Genomic DNA, 26,382 nt, shown 5'->3' on the forward strand with positions numbered 1-26,382 from the left:
TGCAATCTCAGCATTGCAAAAATAAATAAATAAATAAAATAATAATAAAATAAAATTCCAGAGCTGGAGATATAGCTCAGTTGGTAGAGTGCTTGCCTCACAAACACAAGGCCCTGGGTTCAATCCCCAGCACCGCAAAAAAAAAAAAAAAAAAAAAAAAAAAAAAAAAAAAAAAAAAAATTAAAATTAGAAAAATTTAAAAAATCTCTAGTACCTCTGCACCTGGCATAGTGGGTACTGAACAAATGTTTCTTGAATGACTAAGTAAATCTGTTAACACACTTCTCTCCATCTCATCTCCAAGGTTAGGCCTCTATCATCTCCTATCTGGAACACAGCAATCATTTCTTGCCTCCCAATTTACAATCAAGTCCCTACCAATGAGTTTCCCACTCAGAAGGCAGAGTGGTCTGACAGAACTGCCAATCTGATAGTGTTATTCTACCCCTTCAGTAGCCTTCAGTGGCCCTGGGAATAAAACCCAAGCTTCTGACTACAGCCTTACAAGGCCTGGCAGGGTCTGGCTCATCATGCCAAGCTCCACCTCAAGGGACCTTTTTATTTATTTATTTGCACTGCTGGGGATCACATGCTGGGTGTGCTCTGCCACTGAGCTACATCCCCAGGTCCTTAATGGATCTTTCTTAGTTCAACAAATATTGAGTAACCTGTTCTACCAGGCCCTAGGGACTCTGGTAAGCAAAAACAGACCCCTTCTGATCCACTAATACTCTTGTGGATATTCAAATACAGCCCCTTCCCACACAGCCTCCTTCCTTGCCTAGCTCTCTCTCCTCCTTTCTCTGCTTTCCTGACTTTGTCTGATCAACATTTGCCCACTCATCAGGCCTCAACCCAAACCCCATTTCTTCAGGGATATCTTCTGCCCCTCCCAGCTTGGGTCTGACCCCTGCTCCATGCTCTTATTGCTCCCTATGTTCCACCTTCATAGTCTTCGTTGCACTTAAAATGTAAGTGACATAATGTAGCACATTTTCTATTCTCACATTTGTTTGTGTGGTTCTTTGGTTAATATCCATCTTCCCCACTGGGAAGCTCAGGAGCTCTGGACCTGGTTTGTGCTTACCATCAGATCCCTCTGGTGCTTAGCAGGTGCTCCACAGGCAATTTATTGATTCAAGGAATGAGTAAATGATTCCCCAAGAGTGTTCAGGGGCACTGCCTTTCAGGGAAATCTTGGCACCTCTGCCCTAGAACAAACAGGAGCTGGGGGCTGGGAGGGGTGTGCAAAGAGCTCCCACCAAGGATAGGGCCAGAGCCAGTGGTCCCTTCCTGCACTTTTCATCCCCCTTGGACCAGCCCCTCCAGCTACCCTCCCCACTGTTTCTGTTGCCCCTACAACCCTTCCCCCAGGGGGTCTCCCACATGGTGCCCCACCTGTGACTCTCCCTGCTTCTTTTCACATGGCTGGCTTCCCCTCAAGTTTAAATGTTGCTTCTTTATGGGACACCTTCCCTGAGTAGTATCCCATTATTGCCCATCCTTTTATCCAGTTCATTTCCTTCCTGTCTCACAAAAGAAATGCATTTATGTATTTGTTTACTGTCCCTGTATAAGTTAGAAGCTTTGGGGCACAGGAAACAGAAAACCACCACACAGTGGCTTAAACAGAAAGGGGAGTCCTAGTCTAGACACACCTGCTTTAGGTTCGGTCAATTCGGAGATGTTCTCAAAGCTGGGGGTTCTCCTTATCTGGCTGCTCTGCCATCCTTGATGTTGACTTTGTCCTTAGATTAATTAGCAGGGTGGATGCAGCAATTTCAAGCAGCCCAGTGGGACCTCATATCATACAAGCAGGGTTTTCTCTTCATAATGTGTATTAAATATTGCCCTGTGACAAATTATCACAAAACTTCTCAGTTTAAAACATTTATTATCTCACAGTTTCGAGAGTTAGAACTGGCTGGTTCTGGCTCAGGGTCTCTCATGAGGTGACAGCCAAGCTATTGGCCAGGAATGTCATCTGAAGGCTGGCCTGGGGCTGGAAGATCTGCTTCCAAGCTTATTCACATGGTTGCTGGCAGAAGGCTTCGGTGTCTTGATATGTGGGCTTCTCTACAACACTGCTCAAGACTGCAGCTGCCTTCCCCAGGGTGAGTGACCCAAGACCGAGGACAACCACGACAGGCTTCAGTGTCTTTCATAGCTTAGTCTCAGAGTGACACACCATTGCTTCTGCAGTATTCTACTGGTAACTTGGCCCCACCCTGTCCCGATATGGTACCACATAAGGATGTGAATACCAGGGGACATTGGGCAGATCATCATAGGGAATGGCTTCTACATTGTGGTTTTTTTCAAGTGAGAAAGTCTTTCCCAGATGTCCTCAGGTGAATTCTCTTCACATTTGCTGGCTGGAATTGTGCCACATGCTCATGCCTAATCAATAGCTCATGAGGGACTTGGGACCATCACTTTTGGCTTACCACAATCTTGACTGATCTCTGGAGCTGGGATCTGCTAAAGCACAGGGTGGGGTCTGGGAGGAGGATGGGTGTCTGAACAAATCAGGATTGTGTGGAATGCGGAAGTGGTGATGTCAAGTAGGTGGCCCTCAAGTGCCCATGGTGCTTACTGTTAGAGTGCAACACACAAGGACAGAGGTCACATCTTTTCCTACTGCTGCATCAATGTTATGTAGCCCAATGCCTGATACAGAATAGATGTGACAATATTTATTGAATGAATAAATGAGTGAAAGACCATAGGGCAGGGGGTCCAGGACTGGTACCAGCAGGTAGGGGTAAGTACCCCTTCATTTCTTAGAACTCAGGAGTCTACCTGCTCCCACCCTCACCGCCAGCTCCAAAGATAGACAGGTTTGGCAGAATTACTCTCACTTTATTTCTGGAGAAGTTTGATCAGATGCAATAACACTGATTCCAGGTGAGGGCGGGGGCATGGGTACCCCTGAAGCAACCAGTATCCTGTGGCCCAAGGTGCCCCCCATTTCCAGGCCTGGGTTTTCCCTCAGTTACAGTTAAATAGAGAGAGGACGATCTCCCCAGGGAGCATTGGAAGGAGGGTTTGCCTCCTGCACCTGCCCCCTCCACACAGAGGCATCTGAGCACAAGCTATTTACAGTATTCACATCCACTGTACCCCACCAAACCAAGGCAAATACTACAGGTGGCCCTCCCCACAGCGGGGAGGCCAGAGAGGCTGTGAGTGTATGTGTGTGTATGTGGGGTGTCTGCGCGTGTGAGCACACAGATGCACTGAGGGGCAGGGTCTGGCTCCAGCCAAAGAGACAATCAGCCTATAAGGTGCAGATTAAAAACAACACAGCGGACCCACCCCCAGGGGCCCAGGCCACTTCCATCTTTGTTCTGTCTCTTTCTCCTCCAGACATCGTGGCAGAAGATGCAGAGGAAGCCTCACAGCCAAGCCTGGATCCAGCGCAACCCCTTAAAGGACTTCTAGGGGAAAGGGGGAGGGAGAAGAATCAGGGCAAAGCTTGCCTCTTGGGAGTCTTCAGGTGGAGCAGGAGAGGGCCTCTGGCAAAGCTCTAAGAAGAGAGGGTGGGGTTGGGGAGGGGGTCAGGGAAGGTTGCTGGGAGGGATGGCTCTGGGTCCAGGAGCCAGAGGTCCCTACCTGTGACCTGTGGAGGCTGTACCACAGCTTTCTTGAGGAAGGCTTCTGCCTCTGCAAAGGGCAGGAGTGCTTCTGGTGTTCGGCCCAGACTCTTGTCCCCAGAGGGTCCCTTGGGGGAGAAGCCATTCTCTTGATGCGCTGGGAGAGGCTGCAAGCCATTCACCAGGGACCCAGGCAGCTCCTTGCTTGGCAGGCTGTGGATGAGGGGGCCACAGTCAGCACCTTGCCGCCCAGTCCCCAGGCCACCCCACAGGTCCAGCCTAAGGTTGCTTTCCTGCTCAGGGTCCCTGAGGCTGGGAGCTGGTACCTCCACTGAGGCTCCTGGGAAGCTGGCTCCTCTTTCTGCACAGCTTCCTTCTGCAGCCCTGAGGGTCGAGCTTCCACAACCTTCACAGGATCTATGACAGGGAAGGAAGGGTCATCAGCCAGTGGCTAGTGAGTGATGCTGGAGTTTGGGGGTGACAAGGGGGATGGAGACAGGGGAACAGAGGCTTTACCTGGGTCGGAATTGTTGGCTTTTGCCTCCTTTCTGTCCTGTTTCTGCTTTGAAGAGGAACAGCAGTCAGACTCAAGGGCTATCTGGACCCACCTGACTGTGGTCCTCACCTCTTCCCCCTCTCAGCCGCCCCCAGACCCTCCTTCCTTCTCTGGATGCCTTTCTTTCCTCAGCTTCCTCTCCTCCTCTCCCCAGTCCCGACTCCCAACCCAGGAATCCTGACCTTGGTTTCAGCAACTTCTGACTTCCGAGTCCTCTTCATTATCTCCTCCAGACGCTGTTTGGAGGCCCCAAACAGTTAGGCCCAAGCCCCGGCCTAATCCTAAACCTCCCACCAACCTCCCATCAGTCACCCCCAGCTCATACCAGCCCTTTCCAGGCCAGGAGTCAGAACCTGCCGAGTCCTCATCCCACGCTCTACAGGCTGGGCGCTCTGGTTGCATTCGATTAGCCCCTTGGACTGCAGCCCCACCCAGCCCAGATGCAGGCCACGCCCACACGAGCCCCACCAGTTCCCTACACACCTTTCTGCGCTCCTGCCGCTCCTGTTCCTCTCGCTGGAAGTGCTTTTCCCTCTCCAGGCGCTGCCTTTCCGCTTCTTCCCGTGACCGGGCTTCAGCCTCCTCTTTCTGCCAAAGACCACAGTGAGCTTTGGGCACCTGGCTCCAGCCCTCCCTCTGTTTAGAGGTGCCCAAGTCCAACCCCGGCCTTCCCGCCGGCTGGGGCACCTGCTTTTGCAGCCGCTCTTGCTCCTCCTGCTCCGCCTGTGCCTTCTCTCGGGCCTCCTGCTCCTCCCGCCTCTGGGCCTCAGCCTCCTGCTCTGCCCGGGCCTCAGCCTCCCGCGCCAGCTGCTCCTCTCTCATTCGCCTGAATGACGGGAATGAGATTCAGTCTGAGTCTCTTCTCCAGGACCCATCAGGGTCCCCTCAGTCCCCGAGGGCGCACTCACTTGTCCCTTTCTGCCTGCAGCTTCCGTTCTTGTTCCTCCCGCTCACGCTGCTCCCGGGCCTGGCGCCTTTTCTCAGCCAGGAGCCGAGTGGCCTCTTCACGGTCTGTGGTGCCAGCCATGGGTTTGCTAGGGGTCACTGGGGGAGCGGGCGTTGGGGGTGAGGTCAGGACAGCAGTACCTGGAGGGGAATCCAGGACCAGGGAGTCAGGTGTATACCTGTCCAGGCACTTCCATCACCCCTGCAAACCCCTGCTTCCTGGACCTCAGAGTAACCCACCTACTGAACTGCTGCCATCCACATTGAATGGCCTGTGTTCTGAGGGCTGGCCCTGATGTGGGCAGGAGCCCCTCTTCCTGTCTCCCAACATCCAGTCCCTAGGCATGTCTGGAGGCCCATACCCTTGACAGGTCACCTCCTAGGCAGACAAAGCTGCCTTCCCGAGCTTCCCACCCTCTCATGCCCACCTGCAGGGATCTCTGCTATGGGCTGCTCCTTCTGGGGCTGGGCAGGGGTGGGTGAGGGCACAGGTGAGGGTGCTGGTGAGGCTGGGGCTGCTGGCTCCTTCTCATCACTGGCCCTGCTCTTGCTCTGGTTCTTGTCCTCGGGTCCTGCTGTGTTGGGGCTCTCCTTTGCCTCCTCCTTCCTCCGAACCCGACCCTTGGGTGATGCAGTGGTGCCTCTGGGGGACGGTGGTTTTGGAGGCAGAGTGTGTCCTGGCCCTGGGCTGGGGCATGGGGAGGCAGGCCTGTGCCAGGAAGGAGAGGATGGCCGGGCCTTGGACTTGGGGCTGAGAGAGAAGATAAGGGTTAGAACTGGAGAGCAGAGAGCCTTCAAGCATGCACACACAACCACCTGTGCATGTCACTTCCTCATGGAAATGTCCCCTCCCCCATCTATTTGCTCTTACAATACTGTATCATTTCCTCTTAGTGCATATACTCCAGTTTGTAATTATATATCATTTGTGAGATTTCTTTGTAATTTTTTTTTAGTTGTAGATGGACACAATACCTTTATTACTATTTATTTGTTTATTTTATGTGGTGCTAAGAATCGAACCCAGTGCCTCACACATGCCAGGCAAGTGCTCTACCACTGAGCCACAACCCCAGCCATCCCCCCCCCACTTTTTGTTACTGGGGAGTGAACCCAGGGGTGCAAAACTACTGAGCCACATCCCTAGCCCTTTCAATATTTTATTTAAAGACAGGGTCTCAATAAGTTGCTTATGGCCTTGATAAGTTGCTGATGCTGGCTTTGAGCTCACTATCCTCCTGCCTCCACCTCCCAAGCCACTGTCATTACAGCCTGTGCCAGTGCACCCGACTTGTGAGATTTTTTTTTTTTTTTTTTTTTTTTTTTGTCTGTCTCAATAGCCTGCACTCTCGTTTTTTTTTTTTTTTTTTTTTTTTTTTGCGGTACTGGGGATCGAACTCAGGGCCTTGTGCTTGTGAGGCAAGCACTCTACCAGCTGAGCTATCTCCCCAGCCCAGCCTGCACTCTTAATAAGTGCAAATATTGGGCCTGGTTTAGCTCACCAAAGTGTCCTCAGCACCCAGAACATGACCTGGCAGGTCAGTCCTTCCTTGGGCAAGTATATACTGAGTGCTTACCAAGTGCCAGGCACTGTTTTAGGTGTTGGGGCACTTCAGTAATCAAAACATGAAAGGGGGAGAGAAAGGAAGGAAAAGTAAAAGAGAGGAAGAGAGAGACAGAAAAGAGAAGGAAAGAGAAAGAAAAAGGGAAAAAAGAGAAAATAAGAACCTGCCCTCAAGAAACTTCCATTCTAGAATGCTTGCCCAGCAAGGACTTGTGAACGAGTGAGTGCATGCATGGCCTGGGGTGGCGGGGCGCGCCCACCTGAGCTCTGAGGTGGCGCCAGCAGAGAGACGTGGCCGCACAGTAGCAGGTAGCGACTGGCGCTTTTTGAGGCTACGCTCCCGGGCCAGGGCATTCTTTTCCTTCTCGTTTTCCCTCTCCTTGTCCTTCTTCTCTTTTTTCTGCACCTGGCAGGGAGGGTGGGAGAGAGTGGAGAAGGGTGCTGAGGTCAGTGCACCTGTGCTCCAGTTTGCAGGCAGCCGTTCCCACCTGCGCTGCCACTCACCGGAGAGGCCTCTGGCCGGCGGCGAGCCGGAGCGGGGCTGCCCCCAGCGCTGGGCTTGCGCCGCTCCCCGCGCTCCCCAGCCGGGGTGCAGCGGTGCACGCTCCGGGGGGCGCTGCATGGCGGTGTCAGGGGGCTGGCGGAGGCCGAGCGCGGGCACACAGGCACGGCTGCGGAGGTATGAGTGCGGTCGGGGTGCGGCCCAGGCGCTAGGTCGGCCCCTGCCCGGCCCCTCCTGGGGCGTCTCCCAGAGCCGCTGCCCCTACCCTGGTCGCGGCCGTTGCGGGGCAATGTGACCGCACTGCGACTCCGAGCCAGGAAAGAGAGGGTGGGCGTCATCAGACGATCCACAATGCTGCTCTCCCATGCGCTGAGCTGCAGGCTGCGATCTAGGGGGAGAACACGGAAGAAGCAGGTCATTGCAGGCAGAGGTATAGGAGAGACAGGTACTGTCCCCAAGATGAGTCCAAGGATTCTCATCCAGGATGAATCTCCCGTTGAGTCACACGGGGTCACGCTTGTCCTTCCCGAGATCTAGACCTTCACTGCCAACCCAGATAAGAAAACAGTCCCAGGGCAAAACCCTGCATGGCTTCAGGGTTCCTCTTACCAGTGTCCCCAGATGAAGGGGCTCAGAACTGTGAGCATAAGAAGGAACCCTGCGGGATTGGTGGAAGAAACAAGGGGCCTCTCCCATGTCCCTCTGTAGGGTCCTGCCTCTCCTGCTCTTAGAGTGCTGGCCTAGGGCAGGCATGTTCCTGTGGATTTGGGACAGCGAGGATCCTTGCGCCCCTCTGATCCAGTCTTTAGAAGTCCTGTGCCAGGGAGAGGCTGCTAAGGGGGCCTGGCTGCCCTAGGCCACCCTGCTCTGTCTCCTCAGCTGCTAGGTTATTTTTAAGTCTCAGTCAGGTGGGGTTGGTGCAGCAGCTGATTTAGTTGCTAGGCAACAAAGCAACCAAATAAAAGCTAGAGAAACTTATAAATAACTCCTACCATGGCTCCTTTCATATGTAAGCACCAGGGCATGGTGGGAACACAGGGACTGTGCCACCCTGGTTGGCCACAACTCTGGAACCAGCCAAGGCCTTGGCTGGGGCTCTGAAGGCAGAGAGGGCAGGGTTGTGTGGACCTCCAGGGTGAAGCCAGAATGACCCCCACACAGCACCCAGGCCAATCTGACACATGGGGGCCAGGCCATCTGTCTGGGGTTGGCTGAGGCCAGCTGGCTGTGGTTGGAGATAAGGCTGCCAGGCCATTCCCACCCCCAGCCACTACCCCAACTTGCTCTTGAGGCTCCTGCCAGGCTTTCTGCCCTGTGGGCTATTGTCCTTTGTCTCTGTTCTCCTCTCCTGCAGGGTGCACCACTCTGTCCTCAGGGTCCAGACCCAAATGCCGGCTCCCCAGAGGGGCACAAAGCCCTGGTTGGGGTCAAATGGGGATGGGGACCTGGAGTATGTGAGGGCTCCAGGGACTGATGTTCTTGCTGAGCTCTGGAGGAGGCTTGGTGGGGGCTACAAGGGGCTCTAGAGGGGGAAGGCTGGGCCTTCTCTTACTTCTACTGGGGGAGTTCCAGAGCGTGGCAGAGGACTTTGAGAGCCGCTTGTTGATTATAGAGTCCACGTGTTTGGGCAGGTTTACTGCCGACACGGAGCACCTGCTCCCACCTGGAGGGGAAAAGACACGGCATTAGGGCCGGGCCAGACGGGAGCCAGGGGGGGCACTGAGGCCTTCCATGCAGGATGCTCCGAGGGCAGGGGGGAGAGGGAGGAGTGGGCAGGCTAGGATGGGGAGGAGGAGGCGGATTTGGCCCTAGGAAGATGAGGATGAGGGGTAGGTGATCAGAGACAACTTGGGTTGGGGGAGCCGACAGAGAATGAGCAGAGGGAGGAGATGGTGTGAATCTAGAAAAACTATAGCCTTCCTGGCCAGACCAAAGGAAGCCATTCCCTAGGGCTGGGTGCCGCAACCCCTCCCCATAACCACCCAGCATTGGCACTTGCTGACACTGCCCAGCCAAGGCACTATGGATACAACACCCACATACTGGGACAATGCAGACGTTCCTGAACAGAAGAACCCACACAGTCACTTACACAAACCCACATATTCATCCAGGCACAGAAAGACAAAGACATGCAGACACAGGCATATAAAGTGGTAGGTACTTATGCATATGCACATGTATGTGCAGACATGCACAGACAGAAACACGAATAGCAGACAAGGTGTCAGACCCAGGTGCACACGAAGCAGGAACACACTGAAGCAACCTAACCGTGGCTGATATTTATAACAGCTAGCATTCATGGATGCTTACCATGTGCCAGGCACTGTGCTGGGCACCACACACCTGTTACCTCACTTGATCCTCCAAACATCTACCTACAATCTCGGAGGCAAGTAGCATTGTTATCCCCATTTCATGACGAAGAAAGTGAGATGTTGAGAAGTTAAAGGTCATAGTACAAGTGCCAGAGCTGGAGCCCCAGTCGGTCTGACTTAGGAGCCCTCACTGAGGAACACCAGGCCACAAACATACCATTGCAAACACATCAAGCTACACAATACAGATCCATGAGCACATACACCAGAAGTTAAGAGCTAAAAATACTGAAATTTGCCATTGCATAAAGACATCCAAACACTGGTACATACATGCCAGCAAATAATCAGACCAAAATCCATGATGAGCCTACATGAAGAGAACTCAGAGACAAAAATCTACCTTCCAAGAGAGGGGGTGACAGTTTTCTTTAAATATCCAGTGTCTGCAGAGCATTAAAATCCTCTTTTATGTATCATCAACTAATAGTAATTGACAGGAGCAAAGAAGGCTACTCCTAAAATGACCGAGGTCTGAGGAGCAAACCAAATGAAGAGACTTCATCTCTGACTTGATAGTGGAAGTCCTTGGGAAGGGACAATTCAATTTACAGACCATTCCAGAAGACACAAGTCACGAGAAGCCAGACAAAAATGCTGCAGGGAGCCACCACCTCCTTGTACGGAAGTTGGTCCCTTCCCCACTTTGCCAGGCCTCAGCCTTGCCCACCCACCCAGCAGCCCTTGCAGCCCACTCACTGGTCTTACGTCCTGGGGAGCTGTGGTGCAGGGCCCCTGCCCAGGACCAGCGCTGCTGCCGGATTTCAGCCCACGTCTTCTTCACTGACCGCTGGATGGCTGCTTCATAGCGCTCCTGGGAGCAGGCAGGAGAGGAGAGAAGTCTGGGCTCAGAATCGTCCACCATAGTTGAGAAACAGCCTTCTTCTCCTGTGACAATGCCTCCCCTACCCAAGCCTCTCCTGACTCACTGCAGGTAACCAACGTCACTGAATCCTTGCTGTGATTAAGGACAAGTGCAACAGATCTCTTCCAACTCCTTGGAGAGCTTTTCACTGTGCCCGAGTCATTCCCTGGGTGTTATAAGCTGTTTCTCTGAGGATGGGGTGGGACTCTCCCTACCTAAAGCTCCTAGGCAGGGCTATCTATGTCCCACTGGCATGGAGGGTCCTGACCTTGGGGCTATTTTCCCTTAGCCTGAGGTCACCTGGCAGAGCCAGGCATCTACCCATGTGGCAGAGCTAGGCACATACACACAGACCCATGTCTACACACACACAGCCACAGTCAGAGGGACCCGCAGTGGCACGTAGGGGAGCAAAGGTGGCTGCAGTTATAGATGTCCAGACGTTGTAACCCAGGGACAGAGGGGACCACGCAGACAGACCGCGTGGAGGCACGAACACCACGTGCATTCACACTTCCAATCCAAGGACACGCAGGCACGAGCGTGCAGAGCCTGCAGGCCCAGTCCCAACCAGCACCGACGCACCTTGTTCTTCTCCAGCTTCTGCCGCTGTCGCTCCTCCAGGGCAGCTCTGCGTTGCTCAGCTTTAAGTCGCTGCTCCTCCAGCCGCCGCCGGCGCTCCTGGAGCTGCTTCTCCCGCAGCGCCTTGGCCTTCTCCTCCTTCTCCAGCCACACTGCCTTCTTGGCCGCTGTGGGGGAAAGCAGCCATGGCATGGGAGGGGTTCTGGGCAGGCTGGGCTGAACGCCTCCCTGCCACCCGGGCCCTGGGTGCTCTCTCCTCTGCCTGTCTAGGGGAGCCTACGCTCCCAGAACCCCTCTCCCATTTAAGGGTTTCCTGAAGACAGGCCTCAGGGGAGGCCTATTCCTCCAGCACTGGCCTCCGGCTTCTCCGGACTGAAGGAGAAATGAGTTTGCCGATGTAAGATCCCCATCCGACTTGGGGGCCTCCTGGACAGGTTTCCATGTATTGTGGTTAAGAACATGGATGTGGGCTGAGCCAAGGTCTCTGGGTTTGAATCTCAGCTGCTGCACTAGCTGTGTGGCTTAGGCAAATGACTTCATCTCCCCGAGCCTCTGTTTCCTCCTCAAAATGGGTGGAGAGGATTAAATGAGATGGTGCAGAGTGCACATGAAGGGTCCCCGCAGTGGCAGCATTATGCATAAATGCTGAAGGAGGTGACGACCATGCCTCCCACACACTCACCCAGATACTTGGCCCGCTCTTCTCGCCGTTCCTTTGCCAGCTTGTGTCTCTCTCCCGACTTCTTTACATCTTAGCAGAAGGAAAATGAGCTGGTCAAAAAGTCTCCCCAAGGAGCAGTCAGCCTGGGGTTCCCTCTGGGTCTTGCCCCTCTCCCTCACCATCTTCTCCAGGGAAAAGGGGGTTCCCTCAGGCAGCACTTCCCAGTGCTAGAACACAAGCCAAGGGGTTTGGGCCCAAGACCGGGGACTTCACACATACCTTGCTTGGTGGGAGGGCTGTCAGAGGCTGCCACTGCAGTTGGGGACGGCTGGCTGCTCCTTCGAGAAGGCCTGGCATCCCGTGGGCCTGTGGCTGGTGGGGTGGGTCCCCGGCTTTTTGCTTCCGAGGAAGGGGATTCTTCCTGCAGGGGGGCTGGCCTAGGCACCACCTGCCCTGGAGGACTCTCTGGTTCCACTGGGAGCTGTTTAGGGTTAGTGGCATTCTTCATGGCAGGAGGGGTGTCCGGGGGGGTGTCCGGGACTAGGGCTGACATTGGTGGTGGTGGCGGTGGGGGTGAAGGGTCACCTTCTGGGGAAGGTCTTGGCTCTGGGGGGATTCTGGCTACCACAGCTGAAAGACCAACACAAGAGGGGAAAGAGAGTCAGACTGTATGTTTGGGCCGTCAGTTCAGTACAGAGCTCTCTCCCTTGCCAATGGACTTATTCATTTGTCAGGTCCAGTGTGGTCCAGGCATTGATAACATAATGGTGAGGAAACAGCAGAATCTCTGCCTCTGAGGCGCTCACTCTCCAGCGGGGTGGACAAATAGCAAGGCAGTGCCAGGAGAGGGTAAGCACCACATCCTGGGCAGCACAGCACAGATGGTTAACCTGCATTTGGAGGGCTTCCTGAAGTAGCAACCAAGCCGAGATCACAAGGATGAGTCGGAGTTGGCAAGGCAAGGAGAAGAGGGTTCTGGCGGAGAACAGCGTGTGCACAGGGGTGGAAAGGAGGAGGGTGTGTTGGAAAAACTGAGAAAAAATGTAAAGCACTTGTTCATGCCCCAAATGGTTTTTCATGTCTTCAACCTCACCTTTCCACTCTACCTCTGGGTCTCAGTGCCCAGGCCAAGGTCTAATTTGTAGAGGGTGCCAGTGTGGGGCATATGGGATTGACTAGGAGGAAGGACAGAAGCATGGGCACAAGCTGGATGCCTGTGTGGCTGGAGTCCCCAGTGCAGTGGACAGCCGGCTCCATCTACATCTTTTTCCCCAGTCGCCCCCAGATTTCTTCTTTTAAAACATGAATATTTCATGAACCTTCTACAAGACACCAAAGTGCCAGTGAGGAAGACAAACAATTTGGCAAATATGCATGTACATATGTGTGCACATGCATGTCAAGGGGTATCTGGAAGACAAGCTGCAGACAATCAGCTGAGGGCCCAGTTCTGATTTCACCACCCCAGACAGGGAGGAAAGTCCTACCTCCCCAACAGGCAACCTTGGACAAGCCATTCAATCTCTCTGAGTCTGTTTTCATATCTAAACAGGTATAAAGAGCTCAAGCTAGAGGGGCTGTCAATAGAGTGCTCAACACAATGCATGTGTCAGCAGTGATACTACACCCCCTTTCCCTATGGGTCTCGTGATGCTCCAGGTCTCTCAAAGAGTATTCTCTGGCCTGGTGCAGTGGTGCACATCTTTAATTGTGGCCACTAGGGAGGTTGAGGCAGGAGGATCACAAGTTCAAGGCCAGTCTTAGTATCTTAGCAAGACGCTCAGCAACTCAGTGAGACCATGTCTCTGAATTGAAAAATAAAAAGGGCTGGGGATGTAATTTAGTGGTAAAGTGCCCCTGGGTTCAATCCCTAGTACCAAAAAAAAAAAAAAAAAAAAGGATCCTCTGAAATGCCTATAATCCCAGCAACTCAGGCAGAAGGATCATAAGTTTGGGGCCAGCCTCTGTAACTTCTCAAAATAAAAACACAAAAGGGCTGAGAGTGTAGTTCAGTGGCAGAGCGCTTGCCTAGCATGGGTGAGGCCCTGAGTTCCGTGCCCAGTACTGCAAAAAAAAAAAAAAAAAAAAAAAAAAAAAAGTGGGGGGCTGGGGGCCTGGGGTTGTATCTCAGTGGTAGAATGCTTGCCTGGCTCGTGTGAGGCACTGGATTTGAGTTTCAGAACCGCATACAAATAAATAAATAAAATAAAGGTCAACAACTAAAAAAATTAAATAAATAAAAGTATCCTGTGCCTGCTGAGCCTGATGCCATCTGCTGCTATCCCCTGGGCACTGAAGAGATGGGTGGGGACACAGCCACCAACCTGAGAGCAGGGTAGCATCTGTGTGAAGGTGCGTCTAGGGAAGCATGTTTTGCTTTCACTGGGGGCCTGGTCCACCACGCTAGGGCCCTGTTCTGGAAATTCGAATCCTCTGTGGGTGTGATAAACTCCCCATTCCTATGGATGACAACGTGTGTGCCCGAAGGTCTTTGGACTCTAGCTGCCTCTCTCATGGAGGTGGGAATCTAAGGGTTGGTTTGGTCTCTGAAGCCAGATTATTCCAATATGAATTCTGGTTTCCCCACTAACTGTGTGACCTTGGGCCAATGACAGACCCTCTCTGTGCCACAACTCGTGTCCTATGAAGTGCAGATTTGGTCTCCTTCACAGTATTGTGATGACCGTCACTAACCATTAACAGCCTATGTATTTATCAAGATCTTTGTGTGTGCAATGTATTTTACACAAACTTGTTTTAATCCTCTTTGACAATATTTAGAGATGTTATAAACATCTCTTTCATACCAAAGAGGAAAGTAAAGCACAGAGAGGTTAGGTAGAGTAATTTGAGGTCACAAAGCTGGTAAGTGAAGGGGCCTAGACTTGAAGCCAGCGTCCATCACCAGAACCCATACCCTTAGACAGGGGACCCTCCTGTGTCTGTCTCAGGTTTATGCTATTTCCCCTCATTCCTTCCCTTCCAGCTACCTGAGCTCCAGGTCAGAGCCCCAGCTGAGGCCAAGTCTCCCAGTGAGCCCTCCAACTCTGCCAGACCCCTAGGCCCCATGACAGGCCACTCAGCTCTCCCCATACCAGCTGGAAACAGATGCCTGGTCACTGCCAACCAGTTTATCAGCAGTTGCAACTCTTTAATGCAAAGGGCAACAAAACTAGTGGCAGCCCATCAGTGAGTAGTAAGCACCCTGCCACACAGCCACTCTGAGAGGCAGAGACTCTTACCCCATTATACAGTGAGGCAACCAAGACACCTCACTAGCTGATTTACCCAGGGTCATAAAACTAGTATGTGGCAGAATAAGGATTTGAACCTGGGGCTGTCTGGGGCCAACATCTGGGCATGTAAGCATTCCTTTTAAAGGCTGAGGGCGAGGCCTGTGTGTTGCCTTCTCCAAGCACCTGTGCGTGCGGCAGGTGTTGCAAGGAAAACTGGTAGGCGGGTGTTTGTCTACACCTAGGCAAATCACACCCACCCAGCAAGACAGTGAATCCCCAACTAGGTCCGGACGAGCCCTGTGCAGGAGGCTGGGAGGAGCTTGGCCTCTGGCAAGGGACATGCCCTGGGCGTGGAAAGGTCTTAGGTTGCAGACTCAGACACACCCGAGTGGGATCCTGGCTCTGTGTGGAACCCTGGGCAAACTCAGTTTCCTCACCGAGTTGTTGGTACAGATGTGAGAGGGTATACCAGGGACTCTTTAAGCAGTACCTGCCCAGAACAATCTGTCCACTTCTGATCTCTACCAAAGAGCCCACTCTGTCAGGCCTTTACTCCACTTCGTGGTGACCGGGCTCTTCTTAAGTCACCAGTGACCTCCATGTCGCTAAGTCCAGGAGCGCATTTCCCATCCTCATCCATCAGCTGCATTTGACAGGTCCACCCTTCACTCCTCCCTCAAATGCCTGCCTCATTTGGCTTTGGAGCCCACACATCCTGGGTTTTCCTTCTGCCTTGCTGGCTGGGACTGCTGTCCTCTCTGCTGATTCCTCCCTAACTTGCTAACCTCTCCAGCTGCCTGCCCCAGGGCTCAGCTGCACAGAAGAGGAAATCACCTCTTCTCTGTCCCCACACTCTCCGCTGGTGATCTCATCCAGACTCAGGGCTTTAAATACCATCCCTTTGCTGATGACAACCAAATTTGTTTCTCCAGCCCAGACCTCTCCCTCCAGGACCAGTTTCGCTCATGCAACTCCTACTTGACACCCTGGATGCCCCAAATTTAACACATCCAAACTCAGGCTCCTCTTCCCCCAACCCTACACCTCCTCCAGCTTTCCCTGTTCAGTTAATGGCAACCCCAGCTTCCAGCTCCTTAGGCCTCCAAGTCATTTAGACTTTTCTTGCCTCCCCCTCCACGTCTGATTTCTTGGCAAATGCTTTTGGCTTTATCGTCAAAATATATCCCAAACCCAATCAGTTCTATCTCCACCCCCGTCACCTCCACTTGAGCTACTATCATTTCTTACAAAACACTCCCTGCTCCCGCTCTGTATTCCCTTTGGTCTTCTCACAACATGGCAGCCAGAGTGATTCTGTTTAAAAGTAAGTCAGATCATGCCACTCCCTGACAAAATCCTCCCCCAAATCCCCATCTTGTGGGGAGGAAAAACCAAAGTCATTACTGCGGCCTGCAAGACTCCAGGGGATCCTCCCTTGTCTCCAGCCAGGGGTCTCTTGGACCTCAGCTCCTCCTCCCCCTCTCCACCTGCTCAGACTCTCCAGCCACCAGTCCTGAAGCCCTTCCTTGCACTTACTGTCCTCTCTGCTGGGAAGTCACTGCTCCCAGATTCTGCTGACCTCATTCCCTCACCTTCTTTAGGTCTTCACTCCAGTATCTTTTTTAATGACGCCTTCTCTGACTCCTTATTTAAAACTACGAACTGCAGCTGGGCAAGGTGGTGCATGCCTGTCATCCCAGTGACTGGGAAGGCTGAGGCAGGAGGATCATAATGTTTGAGGCCAGCCCCAGCAACTTAGCGAGGACCTAAGCAACTTAGCAAGACTGGCTCAAAAGAAAAAAAAAAAAAAATCATGTAGCTCAATGGCAAAACACCCCTAGGTCCAATCCCTGGTACCAAAAGAAAGAAAAACAACAAAAAACTACGAACTGCAATGAAAGTCTCCCTTTCCTTTCCTGCTATTTTCCTCTATAATCTGAACACCACCACTACTTTTCTTTTCCTTTTGCTTTCTTTTTAGGGATAGGGTCTTGTTATGCTGCCCAGCCTGGTCTCCAACTCCTAGGCTCAAGCAAGCCTCCCACTTCAGCTTCCTGAGTAGCTGGACTGCAGGTGGACTCCACCCTGCCTGGCTGCTTACCCCCATTCGAACACTCCTCAACTACTGGACTACCAGCTCCATGAAGGCACACATTTCTGCCCATTTTGGTAATTGTTCGACTCTAAGGCAAACAGAGCCTGGCATGTAGATGTTCCACAGATAATTGGGGAATGAAGACGAATGTGCTCCACCCTAGCAGGGAGCATCATCACCCTTCTTACTGGGAGGACTGCAAAGTCCTGCTCTACCACACCTCTTCCCACTCCACCGCTGTCCCCTGAGCAGCCAGAACAATCTTTTCTTTCCTTCTTTATTTTTGTGCTGCTTATTGAATGGAGCTACATCACCAGTCCTTTTTTTTATTTTGAGATAGCGTCTTGCTAATCCTGAGGCTAGCCTCAAACTCTATATCCTCCATACTCAGTCTCCTGAGTTGCTGGGATCAGCACCAGGTTGTGTACTCCCATTGCTCTGGAGATAAAGGCAAAATGCTTCAACCCAATCTACAAGCCTGGCACCGTTTTGAAGTCCCTGTTCCCCTCCACCATACACATTAAATCTCTCTACCCTACTCCTCTCACTCGTTCTCTGAACTCCAGCCACACTGGCCTTTCCTTTAACTCTGATAATCATTCAAGCTTCTTCCTTGCCACAGGGCTTTTGCACATGCTCTTTCCCTTCTTTCTTGTTAACTCCTACTTACCCTTCAGATCTTAGTCATCATTTCCCTGGGGAGGCCTTCCCCAGTCTCTCTGACTAGGATAGATGCCTCCAGTGTACATATATGGCTTCATGTGCCTTTGGAGCACTGTCACTGTCGTGTTTCTAATCTTTCTTACTGTCAGCCTCCTCCTAGACTGAGAGGAAGGGCTGAGCCACCTCTGCTTTGCTCACCACGGCATCACCAGCAGCTCCCACTGTGCCAAGCACATGGAAACACAGAAATGCTACTGAATGAGACAAAGTGCTCCGCCATGAGGCCGCCCTCACCTAAAGCAGGGGACACGAAGGGAAAGCTTTACTCTCATGAAGAGTAGGTCCAGGCAGCAACTTACTGCACAGAGGACCAGCACTTGAGGGGAAGCAGAGTCTGGGCTGCTTCCTGGACTCTAAAGCACTCAGGTAGAAGTTAACAAAAATAATACTGAATGTTTGCTCCGGCAACTGAACAAGAAAAACTTCTCAGGAGGCGAACAGGGCATTTGGAACTCCTCTTGTGACCTGGCAGGCTACTGACCCTGAATACAAATATTTCCTCAGAATGATGCCAACTCCCACGAAATGTCACTGGGACAGTGTTATCGGGAACAAATTGTATTAAACCAAATTAATCCCTTGGTTAATTATCTATAAGGTATTGTTGAGTCCTTTCTCATTATTCCCATTTTATGTCATCAAATATGATCCTTTGCTGAACACGTTGGCACACATCTGTAATCCCAGAGACTTGGGACTTGGGATGCTGAGGCAGAAGGATCACAAGTTTGAGGTCAGCCTCAGCAACTTAGAAACTTAGTAAGACCCCCTCTCAAAATAAAAATTAAAAATTAAAAAAGGGCTAAGGATGTAATTCAGTAGTAAAGCACCCCTCGGTTCAATGACCAGCACCCAAAAAAAAAAAAAAAAAAAAGAAAGAAAGAGGAAAGAAGGAAGAAGGAAGAAATGTGTCCCTTGGCTATTTAATTTTATCTTATTTTTGGTCTATGCCAGATTTTGAGGTTTTAAGCACTGTCAGTTTTATTCTGCTACATTGATATTCACCAGAAGTATTTGCTAAGAACTGGATAAGAGACAGATAGTTTGTATTTATTTCTTGGCACAAAGAGCATGACAGGGCAAAGGTGCAGGATCTGGTTGCAACTGTGGGGTCAAAAGGTCCTGTCTTGCCCGGCACAATGCAGCATGCCTGTAATCCCAGTGACTCGAGAGGCTGAGGCAGGAGGATCAAAGCCAGCCTCAGCAACTCAGTGAGACTGATTCTAAATAAAACATTTTCTTTTAAAGGGCAGGGGATGTGGCTCAGTGATTAAGAGCCCCTGGGTTCAATCCCTGGCAAAAAAAAAAAAAAAAAAAAGTCCTGTCTTCCCAAAAGGGACTGCATCTGGGATCTGCAGAAAGATTGGGGCAAAGTCCCTGGGAGTACAGTGACATATTGGGGGTACTAGCTCCCTACACCACCCTCTGGAGCTGGAAGTCCCTTCCTCCTCCCTCCCTCACCCCATCCCATCAACTCCTGCTGGGGTCACACAGTCACATTTCTTTTTTCCTTTGTGTCCTGGGGATTGAACCTGGAGCACTTTACCACTGGGCCACGTCCCCAGTCATTCTCACTTTAGTTATTTATTTAATTTTTTCAGTACCTGGGATTGAACCTAGGTAAAACGCTGAGTTACATTCCCAGCCCTCCTTTTTTTTTTTTTGAGACAGGGCCTCACTAAGTTGTTAATGCTGGCACGATCCTCCTGCCTCAGTCTCCCAAATCATTGGGATTACGGGAATGTGCTGCACCGCCATACCCAGACGTCCAGTCGCAGCACTGATAACTCAATCTCCCTCCCTTTCCCCCCATTAGTGTGGGATCCAGAGAAGAGATTGGGTCTTGGTCCTTTTTGCAACCCCAGAGCCTTATACAGGACCTGCCTGGCACAGAGTACGAGCCCTGTGTCTGTTAATGAATACTTGGACGGATGGACAGATGGATAGATGGATAAATAGATGGATGAATGGGTGGATGGATGGACGGATGGATGGATGGGTGGGTGGAGGTACTATGGAAGGTTGTCTAGATGGTACAGTCAGATTCCAACGTACTCCAGGCCTAAATGTCTCTAAACCCTAAATATCATGGTCATATCAGCATCTTGTGTGTCCCCAGACAGCTCCGCCTCCTAAATCCAGGTAGGGAAATAAACTAATTTTGGGGTTACTGGGGAACTCAGGGGTACTTTACTACTGAGCTACATGCCCAGCCCTTTTTTAAATTTTGAGACAGGCTCTTGCTGAGTTGCTCAGGGTCTCGTTGAGTGGCTGAGGCTGACTGAACTAGCAATCCTTCTGCTTCAGCTCCTAGTGGCTGGGATTACAAGCCTGCGCCACCACCACTGTGCCCCACAAAACAAAGTTATTAGGGTCCTATCACAGACCAGGCACTTCCCTTATCTCATTCAAGTCTTATGACCAGCCGAAAGGGAAAGTACCATGAATAGCCCCTACTTTACAGGTGAGAAAACTGTTACTCAGACAGGTTAAGTGGATTGTTCATTTCAGAGTCAGAGGTAGGATTTGAACCCAGCTTTGTCTGATGACAAAATTCTTATGTCATGCTGTTTCTGGCGTATGGTCATATCACCCCTCCCTGAGGCTACTGTCTGTTCCCTAAAGAAGGAAGTGATTCGTCGACTCCCTGGGGAGGTTCCCCCCACAAAAGCGAAGGGTGCAGGTGGGGCAGACAGGCCCTGAGCTCAGAGCACAGGAATGTAGGGAAGGCAGGCTCCTGCCCAGGCTGGCCACCAGGAGGCAGGAAGTGAGGTACCTGGGCAGCGGGGAGCAGCGGGGGGTCCAGACAGCACCCCAGGAGGAGAACATGCAGGAGACAGAGGCAAGAGACAAATGGGACAGCACAGAGATGAGCACCTCTAGCAAGAGCCCTCCGGACTGCTGAGGTGACAACATTAGACCAGACAAAGGAAGACAGGGAAGCAGGCAGAGGGCAAAGACACACACACAGCCAGACAGACAAGGACACACAGCAGACAGGGAGAGGCACCTAACAGCATACGTGACCGCACTGTTTTGTGTCTTGCTTTCTCTCACAATGCACAGGGAACACTGGGATTCAGAACACACACAGAACCTGGGACAGAGAGACACACACAGCCAGGTATCCCCTCTGAGCACAAGAGAAGACTCAGAGACACATATAAGCACAGTTGGTGGGCTGGGGAGATAGCTCACTTGGTAGAGTGCTTGCCTTGCAAGCACAAGGCCCTGGGTTCGATCCCCAGCACCACAAAAAAAAAAAAAAAAAAAAAAAAGACATATAAGCACAGTTATTCAATGTCCCCCATATATTTATCCGGCTTCATCCTGGTCACTTCTGCTCTCTCACTTGGGGGCACTTCTTTACCTGGGACTGGGGAAAGTCTGATTAACAACAAGGACAGTTCAGCTTGGGTCAGGCCAGCTAAACATGCTCACTCATTATTCATTCAGACTTCACCAGTCCTAATAAGGTAGATATTATTATTACCCTACTTTACAAATCAGGAAACAGATTCAGTGAGATAATGACACTTGCTAAAGCCACACAGCTTGGTGGGTAGCAAAGGTGGGGTCTGGAAGCCATTGGCGTGACAGTCTCTACCCTCAGTCTGCTATCCAAAGGGGCAGCTTCCTGGATTTCCCTGCCTTCTGGAGAGATCTGGGCTGGAAGAATGGGGAGGGCTAAGAAGGACAAAGCTAGGGAGCCTACTTGTGGGACTGGGACAGGGAGACTCTTAAGGGCAGCATCACTCCTGCCCTGGACCAGGCTGAGCAGCTGAGAGGGAATGACTGGGAGGTCACAGCCTGCCCCAGCAGTTGGGCTGTTGGGCACTGGGGCCAGGCAGAGGCTTCTGTGGATGAGAAAGTCTGATAAAGCCAGGAGCCCTACCGACACTGCAGATCTGAAGGAGCTCTCTGGCCCGGCTGGCGGCCATTGTTCCTAGTCTCCAATCAGGAGCACCCACTTCCTGTTATTTTAGGCGGCAGGAAATGACCCCATCCCGCAGCCCGGGCTCCACCACGTCCCTCCCTGAGCCTAAGCAGGGAAACCCAGGCAGGGGCCCAGAGACGGGAGGGTAGAGGTCCAGCCCCAGGTCAAGCTCTGGGGATGGCCCATTAGCTAGATTGTCACCACCACCTGGGCCTGTGATTGCCTTCTGGTCCAACCTGCTCAGACTCCAACCAGGAAGGATTCACAGGGGACTCAGAGGCTGTGCTGGCTCTTCCTCTGCCTGCCAGAGAAAAGATCAGGTAGTCCCCAAGACCAAGATGCCCACAGGAGACCAGTTTAGGAAGAGAAACAGGCCAGACCCTGTCACTGGTTGGCTCAGCAATGATAATTCGGAATCGAGATTTGGTGTACAGACTGAGTTCAAATCCAGTCTCTGCCAGTTCCTAGCTGTGTGACTTGAAGCAAGTAACTTCACCTCTCTGGGTCTCATCTGTAAAATGGGAATAATATTAGTTCTACTCATGGGATTGTCATGTGAAACAATGAGGAACAAAATGAGACAATGCACATAACATGCTGAGCATTACGCCTGGCACAGAGAAAGCCCTTAGCAAATAGGACTGGGAGACAATAGATGGGAGATAACTTGGATTACCAGGGAGTCTATGTCACACCTTCTTCTCCTACAGCTGGTGAGGAGCACTGATGGAGGGCAGCAAAACTGATCCCCACCCCCTTACCAGGCTCTCTGCTCCCCTTGGGGCAGAGCTGCAGCTGAGAGGTGATGGAGGAAACACTGGAGGCTGTGCCCTGGGGTGCCAGGCAGAGCTACCACCAGCCAACAAAGCTGCATTATCTGAGTCTGGCTCTTTGGCTCTCTCCCTGGCCCCAAGACCAGCAAGGACCCAAGGACATGGTTTCAAGCTGCTTGCCTCCAGGTTTGGTCAGTCCTGAGACCTGCCCTGATAGCCCTCAAGTGCCACCACTTTAATCTGGGCCCTGTTTTCAGCTTCTAGCCCCTTCCCTCACCTCTGCCCTACCAAGAGCAGGTGCCCATCCTGGGAGGAGAGCTAAGCTGGCCTAGAGCCCCTCCTCCTCATTTGTATATGCATGACTACACATTAGGGGCTCTTCAGAGGCCTCCTTACAGGATCCTCCTGCCCAAGGAGGAACAGTGCGGAGTGCCAGTCAAGCTAGTTGATGTATGTACAGTTGTGGCCCACTGTGCCAGTCCCAGCTTCTACTCATCCTTCCAGGCCCACCTCAAACACCTTCTCCTCCACGAAGCCTTCCACAAGCACAGCCCACTGTCCACCATATCACCACTACACCTGGCTCCCCAGGCAAACATCCCTGCAGTGAACACATCCACTTTCCCCTCCACACCAGGCTAGGAACCTCCCGCCCCATTCCCACCCAGCCCAGGGTAGGGGCCCTGTTCTGGGTCAGCAGGGCCAACACCAAGCTGGCACAGTGGCACATCAGCACAGTGTGCAGGATGGCTGTGCCTACTCCCATTATCCCATCAGGTACAGGGCCCCTCAATTCCCCAGACAGACCCTGGTTTATGTCTGTGTAACACTCCCCTCCCCTGTCCCTCTGTCCTCTTTGCCTCCTGAAGTTCTAATTCATCACATCTCCTCCTCAGGCCTCTGAATGAATTAGAAATAATACCAAGAAAAATCAAAGTACTGGCATTTATTGAGAACTAATTCCACGCAAGGGCCTAGGTTAAGAACTTAAAGTATTCATCTCATTTAATGACCCTAATGTCTCTATGAGATCATTTCTAACATTATTCTCATTTTATCAATGGAAAACTTGAGACAGGTTAAGCAACTTACCGGAAGTCACCCAGTAGTGTTATGAGGTGGAACTTAAACTGTTTGATTCCAGAGTCTACGCTCTTAAACAAATTCCCACCCCCACCTCCCCCATATTTCATACCTCCCTCCTGGCACCAGTTCCAATGAACCTAACCACAATAATGGTAATAACACTTTATTGTGGGTGTCTGGTGTCTGTGTGCCAGTTTCCTTCAGGTTCATCATCTCTAACTCTCACATACACCCCACAAGGTTGATAACACTACCCCATTTTCTAGGGGCAGAAATTATGGCTCCAGGAGGTAATCACTTGCTCTAGTCCAGTAGTCAACAAATGTCTAACTGGGATTTCCACCCAGGTCTTCTAATCCAAAAGCAGGAGCCATACTTTCCCCTACCCTGTGCTGCCTGCTGTTAGTTTGCCACGTGCAAGTGCACAGAGGTAACTCTGGGGGCCTATCACGGGCACTCAGAGCTTCAGACCCAGACTCAGACTCTCCCAGAGAGTCAACATTTACTCCCAGGAAGCCCTGTCTCACTGGGACTCCTGTCACCTTCGGCTTTTCTCTGTGTAGGGACTAGCCACCATCCTGACCCAAGTTCTCATGTAATTCCATTTAGACCCTGTGTATACAAGTTTCCCAATCCAGGACCCTGTAGGCAGCTCCCCACCCTCACTTAGGACACTGCTTCAGTCAAGAATCCCATCATAACCTCATATGCAGTCTAGGCCCCCACCCAAGTGTCCTAGTTATAATCTAGCCATTCTCAAGTCCTCTAGGTCACCACTCCAACCATCCCATGTATACTCCAGTGCCCAGGGACCCTTAGGTACAGAGGCCCAGTAAGCAGATGGATGGACCAGATTGGGCCTCCCTGGGTATCCCTTCCCAGGATCAGAAGAGTCAAGACAGACCCAGACACCCTTGTTTCCAGCACAGTCTACAAGCCTCCTGAAACCCACCAGTTTGACAGTAGCCTCCCCTCCTTGACCTCCCAGCTCCCACACCCACAGGGTCCCTTCAACACACCAGTGCTGGCATGGGGAGGAGCCCACCCACAAGCAGCCGCACCCACAGCCACTGTTTCATCCAGGTTCCACGCCCCAGGGAGCAGGGAGGTGACTGGGATTAGGCTTTCGACTCCATGGGGGTGTGGGGACAGGGCCACCTCCCCCCTGAGTCAGTGGGAACAAAACTTGGGTCCTCAGTAATCATGCTCTTCCCTCCCCTTCCAGGAAGAAAGAGAAAAAGCCCTCCCTCCAACACCAGGCCAACCAGAAACCTGTCCCCACCCCCTCATCAGCTGCTCCTAGATCGAATGGGATTTGCAGAAGTCCTGGGCACTGGTGGTTGGTGGGGTGTGGGGTGGGGAGGGGAGCTTTGGTGGTCTGGGGCCTGGAGAGTGTGTGAGTGTGAGCGTGCGTGTATGTGTGTTTTCTGTAAGTAAGGGGTAGGTATCCAAAACCTCAGGCTGAAGAATGATGTGGCAGGTCCGGGGAGTCCAGACTAGGAACCTTCATTCTGCAGTGTGAGACTCAGGTCCAGAATCTCTGGGCACGAGGGCAGCAGGACAAGCAGATTTACTTATGCCCCACTCCTCCCCAAATCAGGCTGGGTGGGCTCCGGAGTAGGCCTGGCTGCTGGGGAGGCGGCCCACTCCCCAGCTCCCGCCCTCGCCCCAAACAATGCCGCCTCCCCCTCCCCCTCGCCTTTATCCGGCGGGTTACTTGGCAGCCGCCACTAGAGACCTCCCCCTCCTCTGCCCTCCCCTCCCGGCCGGCTCGCAGCAGCAACAGGCCCTTTGCGCGGCAGCTGGACGGATGGGGTGGGGGAGAGGTCTGGGCCAGGGCCTGGGAGTTGGGGCACTAGGACCTAGGCTTCGGTATGAGGGCGCCAGGCCTGAGAATCTGGACCCCTAACACGCATTCAGGCTAGGGTCACACGTGTCCACACGGGATGGGGAGAGGGACAGACGTCCCAGTTCAGTTAGAAGAGGATCTTCTGGGCCTGGGGTGGATCGGGAAGAGGGGTGGGGGCGGGGAAGGCGAGATGGCACTGGGCTGCGGTGGAAGGGTCATTCCAACAACTCCCGAGCTGGTCCCCGCGGATCCCGCCTCCCCGTGTGTCCAGGCACCCGGGGTGGGGGAGGGGGCAGCTGTCAGAAGATGCGTCGGTGGCCCCGAGCCCCGGCCACCGCCGCAGCCTTTATTTTTAAACTTCAAGTGGTCAGAGGGCGCGGCGGGGGAGGGGTACCCGCCCAGCAGCCGCCCTCATCCTCCGCCTCCCGGCGGCCCTGGACCTCCCTCCCGCCTGGCCTAAGCGTGGCTCTCCGCATACCTGGGGGTGCGCCGGGACCCGGCTCCGCATGCGGGCCGCTCTCCATGGCTGCGGCGTCACTGGGGTTCTTGGGGTCTCAGCGGCGGCGACGGCGGCGGCCCAAAGCCAGGACAGGGGTCCCGCGGCGCATCACGCCGGGCCCGCCTGGCGGGCAACGACTTGGAAGCGCCGACGCTCCAGGGAAGTCGAGGATGGTGGCCTGCGAAGCTCGGGGTCGCGGGCCGCCCAGTGTCTGTGGGTTCCGGCCGAAATACTGCTCCCTGCCCGGCGCCGGCCCAGTCCCGGCCGCGGCCCAACCCTATTGTACCGCCCGGGCTGGGCCTGGCCTCTTCTGCTGGAGCGTACCAAGTGCGACGCAGGGAGAGACGTCCCTGCAGCGTCCGGGGACAGAGCCACCACGGGCCCACCCTGCCAGGCCCGCCCCGCCCTGAGGCGCGGCGCTCACAGCCTCTGGACCTCTGTTCTGTGGCCAAGGCGGAGGGGGCGCCGCGGCTCCGGGAGGACGCTGACCGAGATGCCTCCCCCTGCGGTCCCGCGTTGGTACGCGCCACCG

At 52.9% G+C, this 26,382-nt stretch overlaps 1 protein-coding gene across 17 annotated transcripts; it reads right to left on the reverse strand.

Moving 5' to 3' along the window:
• Window positions 1-1,877: 1,877 nt before the first annotated feature.
• Window positions 1,878-26,180, reverse strand: Map7d1 (MAP7 domain containing 1). Of its 17 annotated transcripts, none has more exons than XM_047560145.1 (18): window positions 25,830-26,172; window positions 11,932-12,282; window positions 11,674-11,742; window positions 10,995-11,158; window positions 10,244-10,358; window positions 8,716-8,826; window positions 7,429-7,551; window positions 7,166-7,332; window positions 6,922-7,067; window positions 5,526-5,848; window positions 5,061-5,238; window positions 4,840-4,978; window positions 4,636-4,740; window positions 4,335-4,388; window positions 4,113-4,158; window positions 3,923-4,013; window positions 3,616-3,809; window positions 1,878-3,440 (listed from the first exon to the last, which is right to left on the reverse strand). In XM_047560145.1, exons 1-18 carry the CDS (start codon window positions 25,873-25,875, stop codon window positions 3,430-3,432), a joined length of 2,433 nt encoding a protein of 810 aa, XP_047416101.1. In that variant the 5' UTR covers window positions 25,876-26,172; the 3' UTR covers window positions 1,878-3,429. The 17 variants fall into 17 exon arrangements, with proteins under 17 accessions (XP_047416101.1, XP_047416116.1, XP_047416110.1 ...); XM_047560160.1 differs by having other exon boundaries at window positions 4,113-4,155; window positions 10,253-10,358; window positions 25,830-26,170; XM_047560154.1 differs by having other exon boundaries at window positions 4,113-4,155; window positions 25,830-26,168.
• Between the last annotated feature and the right edge of the window lie 202 nt (window positions 26,181-26,382).

Source organism: Sciurus carolinensis, chromosome 1, assembly GCF_902686445.1.
Source record: "Sciurus carolinensis chromosome 1, mSciCar1.2, whole genome shotgun sequence".
NCBI classification, from domain to species: domain Eukaryota; kingdom Metazoa; phylum Chordata; class Mammalia; order Rodentia; family Sciuridae; genus Sciurus; species Sciurus carolinensis.